Raw genomic sequence first — 22,499 nt, forward strand, 5'->3', positions numbered from 1 at the left:
GTTTGTCTCTCACCTCAGTGGCCATTCTCTCACATTGCTCTTGGCCAGCTCCTCTCCCTCTTCCTGAGCTTCCCAGTGTTAGAGAGCTGGAGCTGTCCCAGCCCTCTCCTCTTTACAAACTCATCCCATAGGCAAGCACATCCAAGGCCAGTGCCAAGGCTCCATGCCATCTTGATGAGGACCCGAAATCTTCTCTCTAGCCCCAGACATACATCCAAAGGCCTGCACAGCCATCTCTACTAGGGGTCATAAATTACATATTAAACTTAACATGATCAAAACGGAAGCTCTGCTTCCTGCCCACACCCCTCCCACTCTTGTAGATGTTAAGTGTCTCCATCTCAATACATGGCAGCACCATTCAGTAGTTGCTCAGGTAAATCTTGGGGTCCTTACATTTTATTCCTCTCTCCCTGATGTCCCACATCTAATGCAGTAGGCTGTCTTGTTGGGTCTATCTACGTCTACGTGTCTCCTAAATCCAGCTTCTCACTTTTTCCACGCTATCACTCTAGTCCGGGTCACCACTTCCTGCTTGGATCATTAATGTAATAGCCTCCTAATATTCGCCTCGCTTTTATACTTTGGATAGTTCTTTAGTTCTTTATACAGCAACCAGAGTGTTTTTTTTTTTTTGTTTGGTTGGTTGGATATTTTGAGACTGAGTCTTGCTGTCACCCAGGCTGGAATGCAGTGGTGCCATCATACCTCACTACAGTCTGGACCTCCTGGGCTCAAGCAATCCTCCAGCCTCAGCCTCCCGAGTAGCTGGACTACAGGTGTGTGTCACTACATCTGGCTAATTTTTTTATTGAAAAAAATTTCTTTTAGAGATTGGGTCTCACTGTGTTGGCTGGCCTAACGATCTTCTCACCTTAGCCTCCCAAAGCACTACTACAGGCATGAGCCACTGCACCCAGCCTACAGTGGACTTTTGTAAATGTCAATCACATTGACAGCCTGGCAGAAAACCCTCCAATAGTTTTTCATTGCACTCAGAATAAAATTCAAATCAAAGACAAAAAGGTCCTGCCTGTTCCGGCTCTGATTTACCTCCGTCAACCCACATCCCAGAACAATGGGCCTTTTTCACTCTGCTGGGGCCATGAAGACCTCCTTACTGCTCCCCTAACCCATGAAACTTCAAGCTTCTGCCCCAGAACCTTTGTGCTTACTGCTCTCCAATCTGGAATGCACTTCGCTTGGATCTTTTTTTCCCCCTTTTTAAAGATGGTATCTCCCTGTGTTGCCCCATCTGGATTGCGGTGGTTGTTCACAGGCATGATCATAGTGCATTGCAGCCTCGAACTCCCCAGCTCAAGCAATCCTCCTATCTCAGCCTCCTGGTAGCTGGGACTACAGGCACATGACACCATACCTGGCTTCCAGTTCTCTCACTACATTCAAGAATCTACTCAGATGTGACCACCTTATAGCTGTGTTTTCACCACCTAATCTAAAATAGCACAGCACCCTCACAGACCTCTATTCCCCCTCCCTGAGCGCTCCATTCCTTTACCCATTCGTATCTCACATATCACTCATCACTACCAGACATCATATGGTTATGGTTTCTTCCCCCCAGCATGTATAACCTATGAGGTCTGGACCTTGTCTGTCCTGTTCACCACGATATCCCTGACACCTGGAACAGTACCCGGTGCACAGAGGCTATGCTGAATTCAGGCAATGATTCAGGCAATGCCAGTGTGACACGGTACTGTGGCTAAAAACCCCTTCTCCGGGGAACCAGATAAGGCAGGAGTGGTGAGCTAAGTGGTCCATGCTGAGCCATAGGCAATGAACAAGCTTCTCCTTTAATGAGGAGGAAGTTGAAAGTGGTTATAAAAACTCAGGACAATAAACTTCTGATGTTCCTGAAACATCATCACCTTAGTGGTGATTCATAACCCCTCTTCTGCTTCTAAAAAATAACATCTAACTTCACTGATAAATTCATTTCCCATAGAAGAAAAATACCTTCCGCCTTAGTCACTGATACTTCTAAGTTCTGTGTTAAGCACCTGAGGGTGAGGAGTGTGGGCTCTTTTATTTTGGGTTCACATTTAACATGCAGCTGCTGCAAAGGCATTTTAAGAACACGGAGGTGACTGAAAATAAACTCCTGCCAGCAGGTTACCCGACATCCTATTCACCCTCTGCTGAAGTGGAGTTCCCAGCCCCTGCTCCGCAGCCTGCCTTCCAAGCTTGAAATAAAACAACAATGCCACTTCAACTGGAGGTTGAAGACTGTTTTCAATGACTTCCTGGTCATGCTTCTGAGACCGGGATGCGCATTACCTTAGGGAGATGCAAAGTCAAGCTAAAATGTGCAGGCTGGCATGGCTTTGCCAGTTTGATGCTGACTGAGAAACATGGCCTGTGGCTATGAAATGAAGAAAATGATTTTTCCCTCATCCCTTGGACTGCACAGGCAGCTGATAATAGGCAGTTGGCCCCAGTCATCTGGCCCTCGACCTCGATTTTATATATTTGCAAGGAGGGGCAGAGAGAGAGAGTGAGCAGAGGCTTTCAACCTGTGCTGTGGACAGTGAGGAGGGCCCAGCAGTAGCTTGGCTGATGGGCAGACCTGACAGGGAAAAGGACTCTGCAGGAGGCTCCCCAAGTATGAGCCACTTGGACTCCAGCCCTGGCAGGCTGCTCTGTGCTGGGGCAAGTCTGGGAAGAAAGGCGCACAGCTAAGCGCCTGCAACTGACCACTGACCTCCAGCTTCCATGTTTGCATTTCAAAGCCATCAGAGAAATGTAATTTACTTTGAAGGCAAGGTTATATTTGAAGCAGACTGGCCTCTCAACAAAGGGACAATGACCACTGCCTGCCTGATAAGCATCCTCCCAGGAGAGAGACTATCGGCCAGGGAGTGCGGGGCAGAGTGGTAGGTAAGTCAAGTTTTTCTGCATGGGAGCAGACTGGCCTCTCAACAAAGGGACAATGACCACTGCCTGCCTGATAAGCATCCTCCCAGGAGACAGACTATCTGCCAGGGAGTGCGGGGCAGAGTGGTAGGTAAGTAAAGTTTTTCTGCATGGGAAAGCCTTTGAAGAGTATAGAGGCCTCTCCTAATCTAAATCACCGCAAGAGTTTTGAAGTACTCTATCAAACTGAAGCAAAGCTCTTTGCCACAGAATTGACTTGGTTTGAGGAGTTGCAGGGACTGAAATTGTTTCAGTTTCCAACTTCCTTAACTGAAAAGCATCAATTTGATGACCATATTTTCTGAATACAAACATCTGGATTTAACATAGGCTTGTCCCCTGAAATACAAGGGGATATTATCACGATCTAGAGATGACCATAAATCTAGTAGGAAGGGTAGGAAAAGTGGAAGATACCTTTGATTTGGGGGATTTTTGCTTTCTCCCCATAAACTAAAGCAAATCAACTCTTCTTAGGGGCTCTGCCAGCAATATTGAGGCTAGAGGGACGAGAGGAGAGAGAGCACAACATGAAATAGAAAATTCCACCATCTCCATTCAAACATCAGCCTGGAGGTAGGAAAATGAATTAGGTGGTTGGTCGTTTTTCTCCCAAAGCCAGGATCCAATGACTCTGGGCTTAAGGTGATGGAATTGAAAGTTCCGGAGGCTGTCTGGTGCTTTGGCTAAAATTCCTAGCATAAGGAACCTTTTTGGGTGAGGAAGATGACTCTCATTCTGGGTACGGGAGAACAAATCTACTTTGTCTTTTGTTTACCAATCCGATCCTCCATTGTGGATAAAGCAGTGCTATCCAGGAGCAGCAGAGCTCGTCCAGGGGAGATGGGCAGGGCCAACCTCCCAGTACCCAAGGAGGGCCTTGAAGTTTCCCATTTCACTGAGCTTGAAAAATCACCAACCACTCCAGTCTCCCTGGGTCATGCGCAGGCTGGGGATGATTGTAAAACAGATACAGCTCTGACTCACCTACAGTGGAATAACTAAAAGTGACTTTTCATATATGGTACAGTCAGAATGAGTACCTAAAGACCAGGTGCAGTGGCTCACGCCTGTAATCCCAGCACTTTGGGAGGCCGAGGCAGGCGATCACTTGAGGTCAGGAGTTCCAGACCAGCCTGTCCAGCATGGTGAAACCCCATCTCTACTAAAAATATAAAAATTAGCCTGGCGTGGTGGCACATGTCTGTGGTCTCAGTTACTTGGGAGGCTGAGGCATGAGAATTGCTTGAACCCAGGAGGTGGAGGTTGCAGTGAGCCAAGACTCCAGCCTGGGTGGCAGAGCCAGATTCTGTCTCAAAAAAAAAAAAAAAAAAAAAAAAAAAAAGGAGAAAAAAAGCCCCTAGAGAGTGAAAGGAGCTTCTGGGAATCACGTCCAGTCCTCTCCAGGCACCGCCTTGATCACCACGAGCCAGCATTCTACTTTCTGGTCAGTAAATGGGTCCTTATCCCCCTCCTTTATTTCCTTTATGTTGCTTCAGTTATTGTTGGTACCTCAAAATCAAGTGGGTCAATGGAAGGAGAGTAAAAACTGAAATCTGCTCCATTCCACATGCTCTTAATGGCTGGGAGGAAGAAGCTAAAACAGATGCCTGGAAGAAGGTTTTAAACTAAACCATGGACTCCTGAGCCAGAACATGAATTCTTCACTGGCCGGTGCAGGCCTCGGAGCACCCGCACCACAGTCCCCTATTCTGGGGGTGGTTTGGACTGTGGGTGTCATCAGCACAAATGGGCTACGTGTCCTAAGATGACTTCCAAGATTAGATGCAGCCTGCCCACGGAGTAAATCCCTCAGGGCACTGATGGAGAACAAAAATCGAATGGGGACCAAAACTGTAGAAAAGTACCATCAAGGGTACAGAGAAAGAAATACAAATATAGTTTTCATTTAGAGAATTTAATGGAATTTAATGGTAAATTCCACTTACCCAGTTTATAAGAACTGTAAGAATAAGAAATTACTAAATGAGAGGAAGTACTAAATACAGGACTAAAAGATTTAAGAGGATGGAAGAGAAAAGAAGGGAAGCATCAAAAAACACAAATCATAATGGAAAGGACCCAGTGCAGGCCACTGTACAGTGAGAGACCAGAGAGAGGTGACTTGTCCCCACTGACAAATGGAGCACAGCTGGGTCAAGAGCCCAGGACTCTGCACTCAGGAGGATGCACTGTGCACTCTGTTGTCACTGCTTCTCTGGAGGGAGGCCAGAGAGGCTGAGAAAAGTGTAAACACACAGAGGAGGTTAGAGGAGGGGATGAAGATGGCAGAGAAGAGAGGAGGAAGCAGAGACTGAGAAAACTTGGGAGAGGAAGCCAGGAGGAGAGCAGTGAGATATGAATGAGTTATCAACTCATTCATTCACAACATTAGCCTTTCAAGAGGAGTAACTCTAAACAGACTATTTTCTAACTCACTTGGTTTGAAGCACAGCAAGTTACTGCTGCCTTTTCAATTGTTCAACTGCTAATTCTTTAAAAAAATTATTTCAAGATACATTATCACATTATTAACCATAGTCAGCATGTTGTACAATAGATCTCTTGAACTATTCCTCCTAATTTAACTGAAATTTTGTTGCTTTAATTCTTAAATCTCAAAGGGGTCGCCTCCTACAGCTCACTGAAATGTGGGTTTCTGGCAAAAGCAATTATACCTGCAGGCTGGAAGACAGCAAGTGAAGAACCACACATTCTCCATTTCTCAGCCCAGGAAGTCGAGGACACGTGACTACCTGGTCAGTTCTAAGCCAAATATTGCTAAAAACTGTTGCAGGGAGGAGTCTTGTGGGTTGACCAACTGGCCACAGGCGTCTGGCTTTTAGCAGTCTACATTTGCTACCAATCATGATTAGTCAATACTTTTCTAAACCAGTGCATGTTGACAAGTTTTCTGCAATGTTATTGACTTCTCAAAGAGGACTTCGTGCTGATTCAACCCAGCTGTGTTCTATAAGTTCATCAAACATTTGTTTAGTGTGATAACCTCTGACCAGCTTTCAAGACACTTTATTCTTCTTGGCTTCATGAGCTAAGCTACTGTGGTTGAAGGTGTGTTCTACTTAAGTGAGAAACCGACTGATTGGAATGTACCACTCCACAGTCTCATATAAATCACAACATTCTTCCCAAGCAGTGGTCTGGAAAGCTACTGTGACCTGGTAGAGCTGTGATGCCATCAGCAGGGAGCTCTCCATGGATGGAGAGAAAGGCATCATTTCATCCTTTTATTTCCCCAAAGCGCTGGCTTTTGTCTCACACCTACCATGCTTATCAGAATGATAAATTAATAAGCAATGCTGGGAGGGACGGCCTGACGAACCAAACCCCCTTCCCCTGGATTTCGCCCACTTTAGATGCCTGACTCTACAGCGCTGCATTTGCCTGCCAGAGGCAAGACTGGCAGCCTGGGATGTGCCAAGCGCTTGGCTCTCAATTGCAAAACATAACAGTATAGGAGGGAATTTGTGAGTTAGCTGATTGGCAAACACTACAGCAAGTCGCCATGTAAACATTTGTCTTGTGTCTCTCAGGTTTTTCCATTTCTCTCAGGCAGCTACCTGGATGCCACCCTGACAGCATCAAAACGTGCTGCTCCTCAAGTTACCAGTGAATCCCTGTTCACACTGAAATAAACCCAGCTTCTTTCAGACCATTAAAAAAGAAACCTGAAAGCCCCCCACAAAACAAAACAAAAACCCAACCAAAAAAACCTTCATGAAGCAGTCATCACAGAGCACATTAGTAATTATGGTAGGAGAGCCTCTAGTGTTGCTCACAATCAATGTTAGGCCAGCAGGTGTGTGCCCAAGTGTCCATGAACATGTCACTTGGAGGGAGCCATCGCCCAGGGAACCTGAATGAAAAAGGAGCTGCAGCTACACTCACATGGGTTGGCTGAGACTGTCCCATCACAAGTACATCCCGACTTTAAATAAAAGTTACTTGGGCATGTGAATACATTCTATACCCCCAACTCCAAATGCCAGTTTACTGAATCATCACACAAGCAAGCATTTACTGGGTCTGACCAAACGTACGTGGTGAGTAACCATTTGAACTCTTCACTGTAAGCCTAAAAGTTAGTTCTTCTGTTTGCCCCCTTTTCACAGTTGAAGAAGTGTTGGGTGACTTGGCTGAATTCCACAGCAGAGCCAGAATGTGAACACAGATTAAGGATACAGATTCTGTCTTCTTTTGCTAAATTTACTTGCTTGGTAATAAAATAAAAATCCTACATGACAAAAGACACTTAAAGGATATCACAGAGCACTGGTATTCCTATGTCCCCAGAGAACCTTCCCATTTCGCTTTAGTGTGACTACTTATTTCCAACTCACTCAACTCCAGGGTTGAAGCACCAATCACGGTAAATAAAAAAAAAAAAAAAAAAAAAAGGGAGAGTTATAATCAGGAAGTTTTGAAAAATTGGAAAGAGGAAAAAACAACTAATGGTTGAATTATTTTCTTTGAACGTTTTGTAGTATTGCAGGGTCAGAAGGTCCTAACCAAGGTTATCTAATCTAGTTCTTGCCCCAGGCAGGATGACTTAAGTCATCCCAAAGAAAGGAAGGTTCACACAATTTGTAAAGATCTTCCTGAATTCTACCTACCTGAGAGGCAAGTTATAAGCATCACTTGCCTGTCAGAGGCTCCACGAAATGCTCTGGAGCCTTTGAGAGGAAAGGTACAGCACAAATGCAAATTATTAACAATATAAATCAGCTCAGTTTCCGTAAGCATAGCCACCTAACCCAGCCGAAGGAATGCATGAGGAGCTACAATGCCAGTCTTCGTCAGAAAATATATTTATTATTGATAGTGAGTGAAGTAAAGATGTGAGTATTCACTATAGAGGTTATATCAGCCAAGGTTGCCTTCATATTGATAAAATATGGATAAAAATACCGTATCTCACTTGTAATCATAAACATTAATTGCCAGTAGAAAGAGGTACTTTTCTCTCCTTTTTGTCCCTTCTTGCCTGTATAATCACGCATAATAAGTTAAAATGAAACAGCTCTTATATAATCAAAGGAAAAAGAAAGAGACGAGAAACCCAACATGCCACAGCCTTGACAACTCCACCCAGCACTGCGGCCTCCAGATCTGTTTTCTGGCTCTCTCCAACCAGCACTGCTGCCCCCAGATCCATGTTTTCTGGCCCTCTCCTCACCCCACTCCAATTAATTTAGCCCCCCACCCCATCCTACTTTGTTAGGGTGGAGGTTCACCACATGATGGGGCTTGCTCAGAAGAGAAACATTTTATGGTCAGTGGAAGTTGAATAGAAAGTACCAAATGGTGGAGAGAGCTGTCCTTCTCTTTTCATCATCATAAGAGGGTTTACTAATACTGAAGCGCGTCCTTTAATGACTGATTCCTGATCAAGGTTTTGGCCCTTCAAACTGCTGCTGTTCAAAATGTGAAATGATTCTGCTGAATCCATTCTTGGTGTCTCTCTTTAGTGGTCTTCTCATTAGTGGTCTTCTCTTCAAATGGGTTATTTTCTTACTAGGAAAAAAAATGTTCCATCTCTGGAATTAACGTTGATGGTGTTTTGCTCGTTCTGAAAGTTTTTATCCTCCCTTCTCAAGCATGCTCTGAAAGACAAACAGAAAGCGTAAGTTTTACCACCAGGAGCGGGCAAAAAATAAATGGCACTAACTATTTAGTATGATTTTTTCAAATTTCAATAGATATTGTTTTTCAAATATCTAACTTTAAAAACACAGAAAACAAGACATATGCTTTCTGTTCTCAAAATATTGCTCCTTTAATCAACACCATCGCTTTATCATGTATGATCTTTAAATGACCCTTCTCACCACCATATGGGTTGAAAACCCCAACAAGGCTGGGCACGGTAGATTACGCATGTGATCCCAGCACTTTGGGAGGCCAAGTAGGGGGGCAGATCACTTGAGCCCAGGAGCTTGAAATCAGCCTGGGCAACACAGTGAAACTCTTATCTCTACCAATAACAAAAACATTAGCTGGGCATGGTGGTGGGTGCCTGTAGTCTGTTACTCGAGAGGCTGAGGTGGGAGGATCCCTTGAGCCTGGGAGGCAGAGGGTGCAGTGAGCCATGATCATGCCACTGCACTCCAACCTGGGCAACAGAGTAAGACTCTGTTTCTAATAGAAAGCAAAAGTGCTCCTGGTAGGGGCATTTGGAAATGTTGGGAGCATAGCTGACGGATGCAGTGACTGGGGGAAAGCTATGGCCAAGGCAGTGCGGGGATCAAACCCCAACTCCAAAGGCTCTGAGAGAGAATCTCTTCATTAGACAAACACAAGATTCCTTCCCGGAGAGGGAGAACACAGATGTTCATGTGCTCATGAGGCTGGACAGAGCTACACAGATTAGTACCTATTCCCAGATTGCAGAAACGGACCCTGCATTCTATTTAGTTATTTATTTGGGGGAATTTGGGGGATGCGGATGTAGACAGGAAGAATTCTTAACTCTCAGATGAAAACTCTATACTCAGCTGAAATGGGGGTATACTGCCTCCATTTTTAGAGGTCTTTAAGAAGAAAAAAGTGTTACTTTCCCCTCTAGTTTTGCAACCACCCAGAGAGGCAAGGTGAGGCCGAGGTTGCCTCCAGTTCATTCATTCCCACCTGCCTCCCGCCAGCACTCACCCTTCCAGCCATCCACACACCTAGCTCTCCACTGAGCTCCTACCAGGTACCACTGCACTCAGTTCAGTGCACTGGGGAAACCACTACACACACCGGTGGAACATTCAGCAATAATAAAAGGTAATAATTTGCTAACTTTTATTTATTTGCTAACTACATGCTAAAATTTATTTTATTGTATAAACAGCATAACATTTAATAGGAACAAAATAGTATCTCGTAGAAAGTAAGTTTTTCCTTCCTTGTTTCCCAGTTTCTGTGTCCCCTTCCAGAGACGGTCACAGTTCACAAGAGGAATGGTTCTGCCTGGTACAGAGGGCACGCCTGTAGCTGAAGCGAGCAGGGAAGGCTTCTCCAAAGACCTTCCACCATGGAGAGAATCCAGGGGGAGGACTGGCGTGGGACTGGGAGGAATGAGGGGAGAAAGCAATGGCCAGGATTCAGGGAGAAAACAAGTCCAGCACACACGGAATCCTGAGGGGTGAGGCCTAGCTGGAAGAAAGAGTACATGTGCAGGACTGACCAAGAGAAAGGGTGGAAAGGGCCCAGGACGGACGCCAGGCTGAGACATCTCCTGCTAGCCACAGAAAACCTTGAGGAATGCTTTTACATAGGAGAATGGCATTTAGGAATGTTAACCTGACATCCTCGGCATGATGGATCCAACAGAGGAGAGTCTGCAGGGAGGAAGGCCAAGGAGGAGGCAGATTAGAAACCAGACAAAGGCGGAAACAAGAGCTAGAGCCACATGGGAAGAAAAAGGGAAATGGTGACACCCAAGGTATGGGAGGCTCCTTGGTGACAAGGACAGTGATGGGGTCACCAAGAGAAACAGGGAAGCCAGTGGGATCCTGAGAAGGAGGAGGATGACTTAAATTTTGGGTTTGTCAGACAATTTTGGGTGAGACATCCAAAATGGCAATGTCTAGAAGGAAGCTGCAGGCCTTCTGAGGTCAAAGGTCTCTAGACACAACAATTTAGGGTCAAAAATTTAAAAATGATTGAAATTAAGGGGACAGAATAGAAAGAGTAGAAGTCAAACAAGACGGTGTATTGGGCTACAGGAGCAAAGGGTGGATAGATTATCCTAAAGTGTCCATCATTATAGGTTTCTAAGAAGCCTATGTCCATAGGACACAAAATAAGATATAAAGGCAGGCAAACTTAGACATAACACACAGAGTGGTCAGAGAAACAATGATTAGGTCACACAGAAAGTAAATTTAAAAAGCTAGATGCATTTAGAGAAAACAGGAAAAACCAAGTAGGTACAGTGGAAGATTCTGCTCAGCAGAGTTGTCCTGTAAGAACTCACACTGGAATATGAGGCACGAGCCCCATGTTCGTTGGGAAAATAACACACTGAGCAGCCACCATGTAAGAGACACCACCTGGCAGGGTCACAGCATCACAGCATCTCAGCTATGCTCGCCTGCTTGTGAACTGATCTGTGTGAGTCTCTCCAAGTACATGGATGGTAAGTTCTCTGAATTCCAGGTATATAGACAACCTCACTACATCATGCTTTCTTAAATACAAAATGGAAGCCATTATAAAGCGGATCTATACTGAGCCTATCTAAAGGAATTCAGTTACTGGAGAGAGTGATCTCTTTATAAATGATGGCACTGGGCCATTTGCATTTGGGGGGGGGTTATAGGTTCACTGCTTTCTTCAACACACTGATGGGAGCTTGGAGCTGTCATCTGCCTGGTCAAGATTACATAGCTGTGCCCCTCTCTACAATTTTGGGCTTAGGGTTATAAGGATAACCACATGACATTGCACCTCTTTTCAAATATTGCAAAATAATCTGCAGCTGCCACAACTTAATGAAGCAATAGTTAGAGTGTTATCGCGAGTCTAGAGATTGTTTTTACTATTCTCCCTGCAACCTCAACCAAATATAGATGGGTAATTTTTCAACCAAATCATATCATGCTAAGAATGTTAGGCTATCTTTCAGAAAGAGGGACAAGATGGGACCTGGCTGGTCTGAGGATGAGCAGGCCAGTCTCACATAAAGACACTAAATAACATTTTAATAACCCCTTTAACCACATTCACAAAATACCCAGTTACATGTATTAAAATTCTAATCCTCAAAGACAGCACAGTGGTTCAGTTCAGCTGATTTGTGGTGACTCTTTGAAGACACGTGGGACCACCACAGAAAAGCACCAGGGCTGATCTATAAACATTTTGTCAAACCGCATTCACTTGCTACCAAAGGGTGGCAGAGGTGGTACAAAACCACCTCAATTCTATCTGAGGAATTAACAAACACAATGGCAGGCTGGATTTTTAAAAAAGATGAATTCATCTGTCAAACATTCTGGGTTATTATTATATTCCAGCTATGCAACAAAACCTGCTCCAACCCAGACCCCAGGGCTTTTGGCTGGAGGGATCTGAAGGTCTGGTGGGGTCTGTGTTATTCAGCTTTCACCTTATAGGTTCTTCTACTTTCTCTATTGGTTCTGTAAGTAGCTGCTGTTGGGCTGAATTTCAACGCTGCATAAATTTAACACTGCATAAATTAACATAGGAAATTCCCTAAAGAATGAGGGAGAAGCTTTGCAAGTTATAAAAAATTGCTTCCTTCATTTAAGGAACTGCTAACACTTAATCTTAATGTGGGGAAAGAGATTCCTTGCTTTTGCTCATCATTCACGTATTTGGGCCTGCAGAAACTCCTTTTATAAACAGCTGGGTAAATCACCAAAAGAAGAGAGTGGTTCAGGCAAGAACACTGCTCTTTTCCCACATCTTTTTCTCATTCAAGCCACTGAGGAACAACCGGAGCTCACAAATAAGAACAGTGCCCTTGGAGACCTGAGATTGCATGTCATTTCCGCTTATTAAAACCTTCCTAACCATCCTAACCACTTGCCTCAAATATTTTTGTCACGCAGTAATCTCATCAACTGATTTTTGAATCATGGCTTTCTTGGAGGAGTTGACTATCATAGCAGCATGCCAGCTACTGGCTGTGTTGATAATTTAAGAGAAATGATGGCAACCCTGGGTTGCTAACCAATCATCACGAAGAGAAAAGTGGTTTGTTTTTTAAGATACCACTCAGGGTGCTTGTCTCTGGATGAGCTTACCCAGCGCCTCACCAAGACTTCAGGCCTCATAAAGCTGGGTAGAGAAGCAGGAAGGTTTACCTAACCAAGGAAAAATGACACTGGAGATGTGTCCTGGCGCAGACCTGGTCTCAAGATACGAGTTTCACTAAGGAGGGTCAGGAAAAGTGGGGAGTGGGAGACACTAGAGCTTTGAAGGAAAAAGACAGAATGAGAAGACTGTGCATGAGACAGGAAGGAAAAGTCATCTATAAATTGAATTTATGGGAAGCAAAAAGCGAGTTTTGCTTGTGCACCAAGTACTGTTCTTCACTACCTGGAAATCTGATTAGTTCACTTATTTTGTTTTCAATATGTGTCTGTTCCCTGCAGCAAGAGCTGTTTGTTCTTTGTTCCCCCTGCTTTGGAGGAAATACAAGTTAACTTTTTTCTGCCTGGATCTTGCTTTATATCTTCTATGACAAATGCTCTGTATAATATTCAAATTAAGTTACAAGTAATTAACTGTTTATACAGCTAGCTGCAATAACAGACAAAACACTAACGTACTGCAGTTCTAACTCTTGAAGGACGAGCACGAGAAAAGAAATACCTAGAGAAATGAAAATCTATTACCATGGTTGTATTTCTTCTATTAAACTCAGATTTAAAAAAAGAGAAAATGTCACAAAGCAACGATTACTCTCGGAAAGTGGTTTAGAAAAGGATTCCTATGATGGAACAGGCTGGGGTAAGAAATTTAAAGTTTGGAATTTTGTTTGCTTTGATCTGACTCTAAATTCAAAGGGCTGCCCTACCAAAAGATGGGAAATCTATTATGAAATACCCACGCATCAGTCACCCTGTGTACCAGCATCCCAGCTGGGCAATTAATAAATGTCATCAGGTGATGATGATAAAGCAGCTTTCGAACACAATAAAAACATGCTCCTGGAGGGCTTCCCAGAAAGTTAACCTTCTTGATTATCTTCGTGCTCTCTGAAAGTGGCCACTGTGTACATCGGGGGGACCCAGGCAGGGTGACTGGGAGCAGCAGAACCAAGGGAGGGTCTGGTCATAGCTGTGAGCTGGTCAGGGGACTGGGGTCACCTACCGTTTCAATGGAAGCAAGGGAAGAGGGGAAGAAGATCTCTTTTCAAGGCTTCCATCCTCTTCCCATGTCATCTTCCAATTTGCTCCTAAGGCTAAAGATTCATTCCTAGGGTTGGTCTGATGAGACCTCTGCCAGGTAGCTTTGACCTGTAGGGAGTCACAGCTCCCCATCTCCCAAAAGACGGAAAACAAGGACTTGGCAGGACCTCTGAGAGGTCAAAGACCTTCAGTGCAATTTGGGCCAATGGCTCTAAGAGCAATCGTTTTCAAACTTTGGGTACAGAGTCTTCTGGAAAATTTGGTCAGAGTTCAGATGCCCAGGCCTCACCCCAGACCTTCTGAATCAGAATCGCCAGGGATGGGGATTGGGTGGGTACATTTTAAAAAACCCCTCAGGGGATTCTGATGCTCACCCACATGTGAGATCTGACATGACAGGAAAAATACCCCGGTTTTGAATTTAAGAGTGGGTTGTTTGGTCTGGGTTCTGCCCTTCTATAGATCATTTAAATTCTCTGGAAGCTAGTTTTTGCACATGAAAAAATGAGGCTGGGTTACATGATCTCTAGGCTCCTTTTAGCTCCAACAGCCTATAAGTCTATTAAATCATTTGCATCTAATGGAGAGTTCATCTGAAAACAATGATAACATACAGCTTGCTCTGGCAATAGGTTTTTCTTTCAAGAACCTTGATTTTTAAGCAAAAGCTACTACTATGTTTTCAGGACCCCTTCATACTCAAAATATGTCACAGACTTAGGAGCACTGAATCCTGGTCTAATATAAATACAGTTCACAGGGGAGATGAAATGCATTGTCCTTCAGAAGGCGGACAGAAATTGTGCCAGGGCAAATTCCTCCATATGCACTGATCTTGAGGCTTTGACTTAGGAAGCCAACCAAATACTGGAGATGTTAATGATATTTTAGAAACGAGACAACGGGGTCCACTAGCCTTAAGTTGGAGAGCTGTCATATTAGGATCTAGCTCATTTACTGGGTCCTGACCCCGTATTCCTCACTGCGGCCAGGTTCCTTTCTGATCTCTCCAAAGAGATCAGCAGGAAGCATGTAGGTCTGAGGTGGGGTAGTCTCATTTACAAGACGTCCTTATTGTGAGCTGAGCTACCTGTTTGCGTGGCTACTGCCCCACTGCCTGCTTACTGACTGAACTTCTGCTATGGTCTGGGGGACCCCTGATGGACTCATCATCTAACTTCAGGTCCCACACTGACCTCTGTCCCTTGGGCATCTCCTGGGGTTGGTCCTTGCTTCTGGTCCCAGTTTGCCCTTGGTTGACAGGCTCCAGGTTCCTGGCTTCCTGCTCTGTTTTCAGAATCCCTCACTTCCCATGGTACTTCACAGGATGAAAGGCATCACAATCCAGGGGAGGCTTACGACTGGCTGGAGGGAGCCTGCATTTTCTAATGGCCTTTATTAGCCGGCAGGCTACATTCTGCCAGCCAGCGCAGAGACAGCTGTTTTTCACTTCACTGACTTTGGAGAAACTGTGAAACTGTTTCTATTCCCTCCCAGTTCTTTCTGCCACCTTGGCTTCCCCAGGGCTGTCAGGAATGTGAACCTCAAAGAAAGATGTAGCAGTGGGAGGCCAGGCGGCAGCAGACCCATCAGAAATGCAAGTGTTCTTCCCAAGTGAACGTTAAAGATGGACAGCAAGATTTAAGAGGCGAAGGCACAAATACTGGAGGTCTCAAAAGGAGATGTGTTGCTTGTACCACATGAGCCATGTCTCTTCATCTGAGTGCGCCTATGAACAGGCATGCTTATGCACACCACCTTTTGCTCTCTATACATGAAGGTAGAATCAGACCTAGAATAACAGAGCTAGATGGCCCTCATGAATTGCCTGGTTCAAACCTTCAATTTATCAAAGCAACTGAAGTTCAACTCACCATAATTAGATTAGGATGGCAGCAACAGCATTTCCTATAAACCCCACCCTCCCAGTGAACATAGAATGTGCCATAAGGGTCCAGCCAGCTTCTGCACTTTTCTGTCAATAGCAGCAGGGCTGGGAAAAAGCTGAAATGCTTAGACTAGCGACTCCCAATGTAGTCCAATTCTGCAAGTAAATAGCAGAGAAGTGGTATGTCCCAGGGAATGGTCCCAGAGGTAATGCAGGTCTTACAGCAAACCCTTTCGACACCCTTCCCCTTTTTCAAAAAACAGAAGTTGGGCACATTTTGGTCTACCCGTGAGCAAATACGATTGGCTTCTCATTCCCACTCCTTTCCATTTCTCCTGTAAGGTAGGTGTAGTAAGATAGAATGGGAACCTGGCATCAAAGGTAAGAAGAGGTAATCCAATCTTGCCGAGCTTGAGAAAGTTATGAGGCTAAGCAGATACGAGACATAAAAGACACAGAAGTATGTTCAATCGATGTGCTCCTTCATTTGTAAATGCTGTATCTCATATAGCCAGCCAGCCGGTAGCTTTTAAGTCTTAGAAGTAATAATTAGAGCTATTTAATATCTCTTTACACTCAGGAAGAGCACATAACTTAATACACAAGAAATAATAGTCTAAATGTCTCATGTCAACCCATGAGAAATTGTTGAAGAACAGCTGAAGAAACACGGATGTGAGTAAGTGGATAAATAAGCAGAGAGGAAGACTAAGGCTAAGGAATATCTGGAAATTTTCCCATCAGTAAAACCTATTAGTCTCTAGAACAATGCCCCAGGGAACCCGTGAAAGGCCAATCTTATGAGTTATTTACAAGTAGAGTGGACTTAGCCATTGGAATTATTCCATGGGGAAAACCCTTGCACTGTCTGAGATATGGGCAACACAGCCTAATGGCTTGTTATCATGTGCAGTATTTTCCATGTTTAGCATGTCCAGCTTGTTGTCTGGATTTAACAGGAAATATAACAAGGAAATATAAGAAGTTGGCCTATGAGGAACTGCTAAAACAGGCAGTAGGGACCATGTATCTTGCTGGAGTCTCTTCAAACAACAGGGGCACAGCTGGGGTCACGAGGTTAGGCTAAATTCACAAGGAGCAAAAGGACAACCTGGTATTGGAGGGAAAGTAACTGCTTGTGAAACACTGACAGAAGCTCCTTCTGGCCACTGTGGCATGATCTTAAAATGGGCCAGTGCCAAGTTGCCCCTTTCATCACGGGCTTCATCAACCCACTCCCCACGTGTGACCTTCAGACTCTGTCCCCCGCTTGTTAGATCTTCCATGTTCTGTGTCCTCCCTTTATTGCTTCCGCTCTTACTTTCCCTCACTGACTTATTTCTGTATTAGTGGATGATGGATGGATGCCCCTTCACAAACTTACCCACTCAAAAACCAAACACCACTTACGTATTTTGAAATTTTTTGTTTTTATGGCAAGGTACATCTTGGTCTAGCTGTAATTTACTATTGTGACTTCCCTGAGTTTCAATGCTCTCAACTGGAAAATGGTGAAAATAAAACCATCTCTATTTACATCTCAGGTTGTCATAAGAAAACAAGTAAAAGAACGGATGTGAAATGACCCTGCACTCCTAACTACTGCAGAAATGTGAGGCAGTGCAGCTTCTTGGTTCTTGTCCATTTCAATGTTGCCCATCTTATGAAAAAAGGTTTGACGGCTTCTATCTTTTTAATACTAACTTGTATTATACACCTCCTAATAACTGAATACAAGAGCCATGACAACAATAGATACTCCAAACATACTAGCTGAAAATAACAGACTGGAGAGTGAGGGGGGAGAAAGAGGGTCTCTTTTGAAATCATTAATAATAATTTGATGCTTTTGGCTGACCTGTTTAGTAAATTTCCGCACAATAATGCAACTGAGGAAAGAAGGGGAAAAATAAGATTTACTGAATACTTTATATAAAGGTAATCCTCACAACATTACCCCAATTTACAGATGAGAAAACTCAAGCCCAAGGTCACAGAGCTAGTAAAAGGACAGGGTACAAACTCAGGTCTGCCAGATTCAAACTCGCTATCGCGCCATGTGGCGTATTTGATTTTGTCATAAGTTAACTTTGCTTTATCCTATAAATATATACCATTGATGTCACAGGACTATGTGAAGATAATCCAACACAACCCAGACAGGCAGGATGGGGTCAGCACTCCCAATGCCCCTGCAGCTGTCACTGTGGTAATGTTACAAATCACATGGTACAAACAGGCACGTATGTTAGAGACTAGCATTGAAACATATACTTTGTCACAGCCACACTTTTCCACTGGCCACCACCTCAATAAGGCACTATTATCAAGTTAGAAAAATCCATGAATCAACCTACAAGTCCCAAGTCCTTCAGTTTGTATTCATATCGAAGGCGGGGATTTATCAAGAGCATATCAGAAGCTGTTTTTGACAAATAAAATGTACTAACTTAACATTAGCAACATTACCTCTACCAAAGACCTTTAAAGAAAAGGATTCCTGGCATGCTACTAAGAGTTATGCTACAAGCAAGAAACAGAAAAAAGTTGCCAGCCACTAGGTTTTTAAGGACAACACAGGCTTTTAATAAATATTGATTATACTTTTTTCCACCAATGTTACTGTTATTTTCCAGCTATCCAGACAATACTAACCCTCCCATCGGATATTTGTAGAGTATAAAAATTTTACACCAAGTGGTATTATTATAACTACAGCAAATTAGACTGCAGAAAGGCATGCTGTGTAACTCAAACACTAGATTTACTTGGGTTAGAAGGTCAAATCTATGGAGTTTGTCAGCAGAAGGAATCAAGGTTTCCAACAATTTCCGCCTCTCAGAACAACCTATATCCAACTGTTAAATTGGTTAAATGATAGGCAATTATGTGACCTGCCAGAATTGATAATTTGCTTCAGGGTTTATCATTAGCTTTCTAAAGTACATAAATTAGAGAAAATGCACGTGCTGTGAACATCGTATTATTCTGATATGAAGGGTCAAGAGAAGAATATGGCTATGGTCTATAAAAGCAGTGGAAATTCTTTTTTAAATGCTATCTCTGGTTTCCCTTTCCCTGTCCAATTAAGTGGACTCTGTCAAACTGGTGGAAGGGTTGGACAGTGACTGAACGGTGGAGTTTTTTTTTTTAACCTGGCCCTCTGCCTGACTACCTGCTGCTTATGGGCCCAAAGGTGCCAGCTCTTAATTTGTATCCTCTTCATTGGCTCTAAATATTGGCCTCAAAGTATGAGGAATGACCTTGAGAACATTATTATCAGAAGACAAAAGTTCAGGGCAAGTGGTGAAAAGTATAATCTTGGTAGAATCCTTTTTTTCTGCAAGTAAATGAGTTGAACGCAAGGAAGATATGGGCTCTTTGACAATGATCGGACAGAAGTTATGCCCTAATTAACTCATTACAGTAATTCTTGATGATGATGACTAGGGCTTAGAAAGCCTTTTCACACACAGTGGCCCACTTAGTCCTTACCACTGCCCCAGGTCATCCAGTTTTCGATTTGCCCAGTGCCCCCACTGGCCTGCTGGCACACCTACCTGTTTGGCATGATTGACACAGTGCATATACTGGGTGGCCAGAGAGGAGCATTTGAGGGTCTGGTGGGTGTTCTCACGGTAACACTGAAGAATTTTGGCTTGCAGATCAGCACAGACTGGATGAGACTCATATCGCCTGAAAACAAACACAGGGACCGCTGAGACCAATGGTCTTCATTCAGAATAACAATCAAGGTTAAAGAACACATAAAACGTACAGTAAGACGCAGAGGTTGCAAATGTAGAAAAAAGTTTAAGAGAAAGAATTTTCCTTAAACTTTAAAGATAGCTAAATTTTTCCCATGATAAAAATAACAAAGGGTAAATAAATTCTAAGAAATGAGTTCCATTAACTGACACTGCTGTGAGTTAGTCTGGACAATATAACCGTCCCTTCCAAACCGAAACCGTATCAAACATGCCAGAAACTTGGAAGCCCTAAGTTCTCTCTTCCATTCCCATATCCACTTGGCCACAAAGCTGGGGATCCCTGCAGCCTGGTCCTCTTGCTCCACATCACTGTCGTTCCGTTGCTTCCAAGTGAGACGCATCCTGGACTCAATAAATGACCTCCCAGCTGGTCTCTCAGCTTTGATACCCTCTTCGCCTGCCCGTACACACCTTCCAGAGGGTTCTTTCCAATAGAAAATCGAAGACAGTCTCTTTCCCCAGCACTTTCTACACAAAATACAAGGCCAGCTGGCTAGTCCTTCCTGAGCAGGTTCCTGCCTACCCTGTTGCCTTCACCCCCCCACCCTGCACACAGCTGAAGCCTGGACAAACCCAGTTCAGGGTTTGGTTCTCACACTTCTCTTCAGGTCTAAGCTCACGCTGCTCTTGCTTCTGGAAATGCTCTACACCCAAACTCCCACCTATGCCTATATATCTGGAGAAAACCTACTCATCCTTTGATACTTCACTCAAGTGTCAGGTTCATTAGCTCTCCACCCCCCCAACCCCGGTACAGTCTATCATTCCCTTTATGGTGACCCCATTGGTTCTGTATTCACTTTTCTTGCCATGCACGTGACAGTGACTACACCATACAACCTAATACAATTTAGCAACCTACATTTACTAGAATGCAAATTCCAAGGGCTGTGACTTATTTTGTCACCTCAGCTATTAGACATGGGAACCCCTACAGAAGTCATGTAACACATTTACTCAGTGAATACAAATGGGTACAAAGAAAACATTTTAAAGTCCCTTGGGTTAAAATTTTGCTACGTATAATTACAAATCTCAGATTTTAGTCAGATTGCTTCTGTGAATATCTGAGACCAAATGTAAATGTTTCCAAAAAGCTTATAATATACGCTTGAAAAATGATAATAAACCAAATGAGTTATACGAATGAAGGTAAAATATTCTTATTAACACGGCAGAGAAGTTTGGACTGTAAGGACTAAATACATACAGAGAAAAAAAACACAGTATTACTACTTTTAATCTAGAAATTCATGTTTTTTCAAATTAGTTTTAATACAAGAAGCTTCCAGTCTTATCACTTCTATTTTTGAAATTTAAATTTGTTATTTCCATAGTAATCTTAAAATCACATTATTTTAAACTTAATGGGTTCTTAAAAAAAACCCCTAGAGAACACAAGGGGAATATTTCTCATCAATAAAGAAACCCCTGGGTGACGATTTGTCTCCTCAGTCCTTTTATCCAGTACACTAAGCTAATATCTATTTTGCTAGAATAGAAACGCAAAGCATGTTGGCAGTTCCCTGACTTCCTACTACCCTCTAAAGAACACAGACATACAGAGAAAAAAAAAAAGTTTCAACAATTTTCTATAACATCACTTTTACTTTTCATTCATTACCTTACTGCTTTGTCAAATACCTAAGAACAGAATTTAAATAGAATCCCCGGAGTTTGAATTTTTCTGGACACAGATTTCCCTAATCCTTTACCATGAACATCAGGATTTAAAAGGAATCAATCGTGCTTCAAAGAGTATAGGCACAGATACCACTAAGTGACTAATTATAGCAAGATCTGCATCTAGATAAATATCGAATAAAATATGATTAAGCATCAGATCAGCTGAACCTAGCAAATACATGACTAATGACTAATAGCTCACAGGAAAGCGGAATTACATTGTATCCTAGTGTTGACAACTGATATGTGTCTCAGATTTAAAAGCAGGGGGAAGGAGGTGAGGAGGGAAGGCTAGAACAACACTGACCAGATATGCAGCCCTTCCTCATTAACATACAGGAAAAGACTGTAAAAATGAGCAGCCACACTGCGCATCATAAAGAAGACAGCATATTTTTTCCTTTAAAAAGACTACTCACAATGGGATAATTCACCTAATGTTATGGACTCCTCAGAAAGAGGTAGTTTAAGTTGTAGATAAGCATGTATCCTGAGTTGAGCTATTAGTCATGCAAGTTAAAGTCCATGAGTTATTTATTATTTGAAATGTGTCAAAATATACTTTTATCACCACAAATCAATACTACTCACTTCCAGGGCTCTTGATTTCCTGTCTGGTGGTCTGTTCTGTATGTGTGTGTGTGTGTGTGTGTGTGTGTGTGTGCAGTCATCCTCTGATATTCTTTTTGTACACATTTCAATCTGTATTAATGATTCGATGGTAGAAAGAGGGGAAGAGGAATGGAAATCAGCATAATTGTCCTCCAGCTCCTGGAGTAGACACTGGGACATTTTCTTGGATTAATCTGTAAGGGTAAAGGTTTGCCTCTGTATTGATCTGTAAAGCTTGTTATACTGTCCTAATGCACTGTTTTCACTTTGGGAAAATGCTAAATGAGATTGCTGTCTAACATTAGAAGGCCATAAAACACAAGCCATGGCACCTTCCATTCAGGATAAAGGTTTCAAAAACATTTCCAATATGCATTATGGTAAACCCTCCATATAATCATAGAGTCAGCAATTGACTTTTATTGACTGCTTTCATTCCTGCTGATGGAAAAAGCCCCTATTAGGCAAAAATAATGAAAGGCAGACTTTCAAGATACCTAGGAAGGAAAATTCAATCTTAGCAGCAAAGGATGATTAGACAAGTTAATTTCTTTATATGTAAGGAAGAGGCAAATAAATGGTGAATGACAATGTTAAGGATAAAATACAGATACGGAAAACTTAAAACACTAATAAAGAAGTGGGAAGATGTAATAGTTACTCAAAAACATGTTTAGCAAGAAGAAATCGGTGGAACAGAGTCAACCTTTGAAAATA

General features: G+C 43.1%; 1 protein-coding gene across 7 annotated transcripts in view; it reads right to left on the reverse strand.

Annotated features, from left to right (window-relative positions):
• Positions 1-7,742: 7,742 nt before the first annotated feature.
• The window catches only part of CHCHD3 (coiled-coil-helix-coiled-coil-helix domain containing 3), a 302,539-nt gene continuing 287,782 nt past the window's right edge, over positions 7,743-22,499 (reverse strand). For all 7 annotated transcript variants that reach the window (XR_001887843.1, XM_017885073.1, XM_017885069.1 and 4 more), the window contains 2 exons: positions 19,275-19,410; positions 7,743-8,561 (listed from right to left, as the gene is read on the reverse strand). Coding sequence is in view for 6 of the 7 variants with exons in the window: in XM_017885073.1 (XP_017740562.1) it covers positions 8,538-8,561; positions 19,275-19,410 (160 nt within the window). In the remaining variant the exon portion in view is untranslated. The remainder of the gene's footprint in view (positions 8,562-19,274; positions 19,411-22,499) is intronic.

Source organism: Rhinopithecus bieti, unplaced genomic scaffold (assembly GCF_001698545.2).
Source record: "Rhinopithecus bieti isolate Rb0 unplaced genomic scaffold, ASM169854v2 scaffold_13262, whole genome shotgun sequence".
NCBI classification, from domain to species: Eukaryota; Metazoa; Chordata; class Mammalia; order Primates; family Cercopithecidae; genus Rhinopithecus; species Rhinopithecus bieti.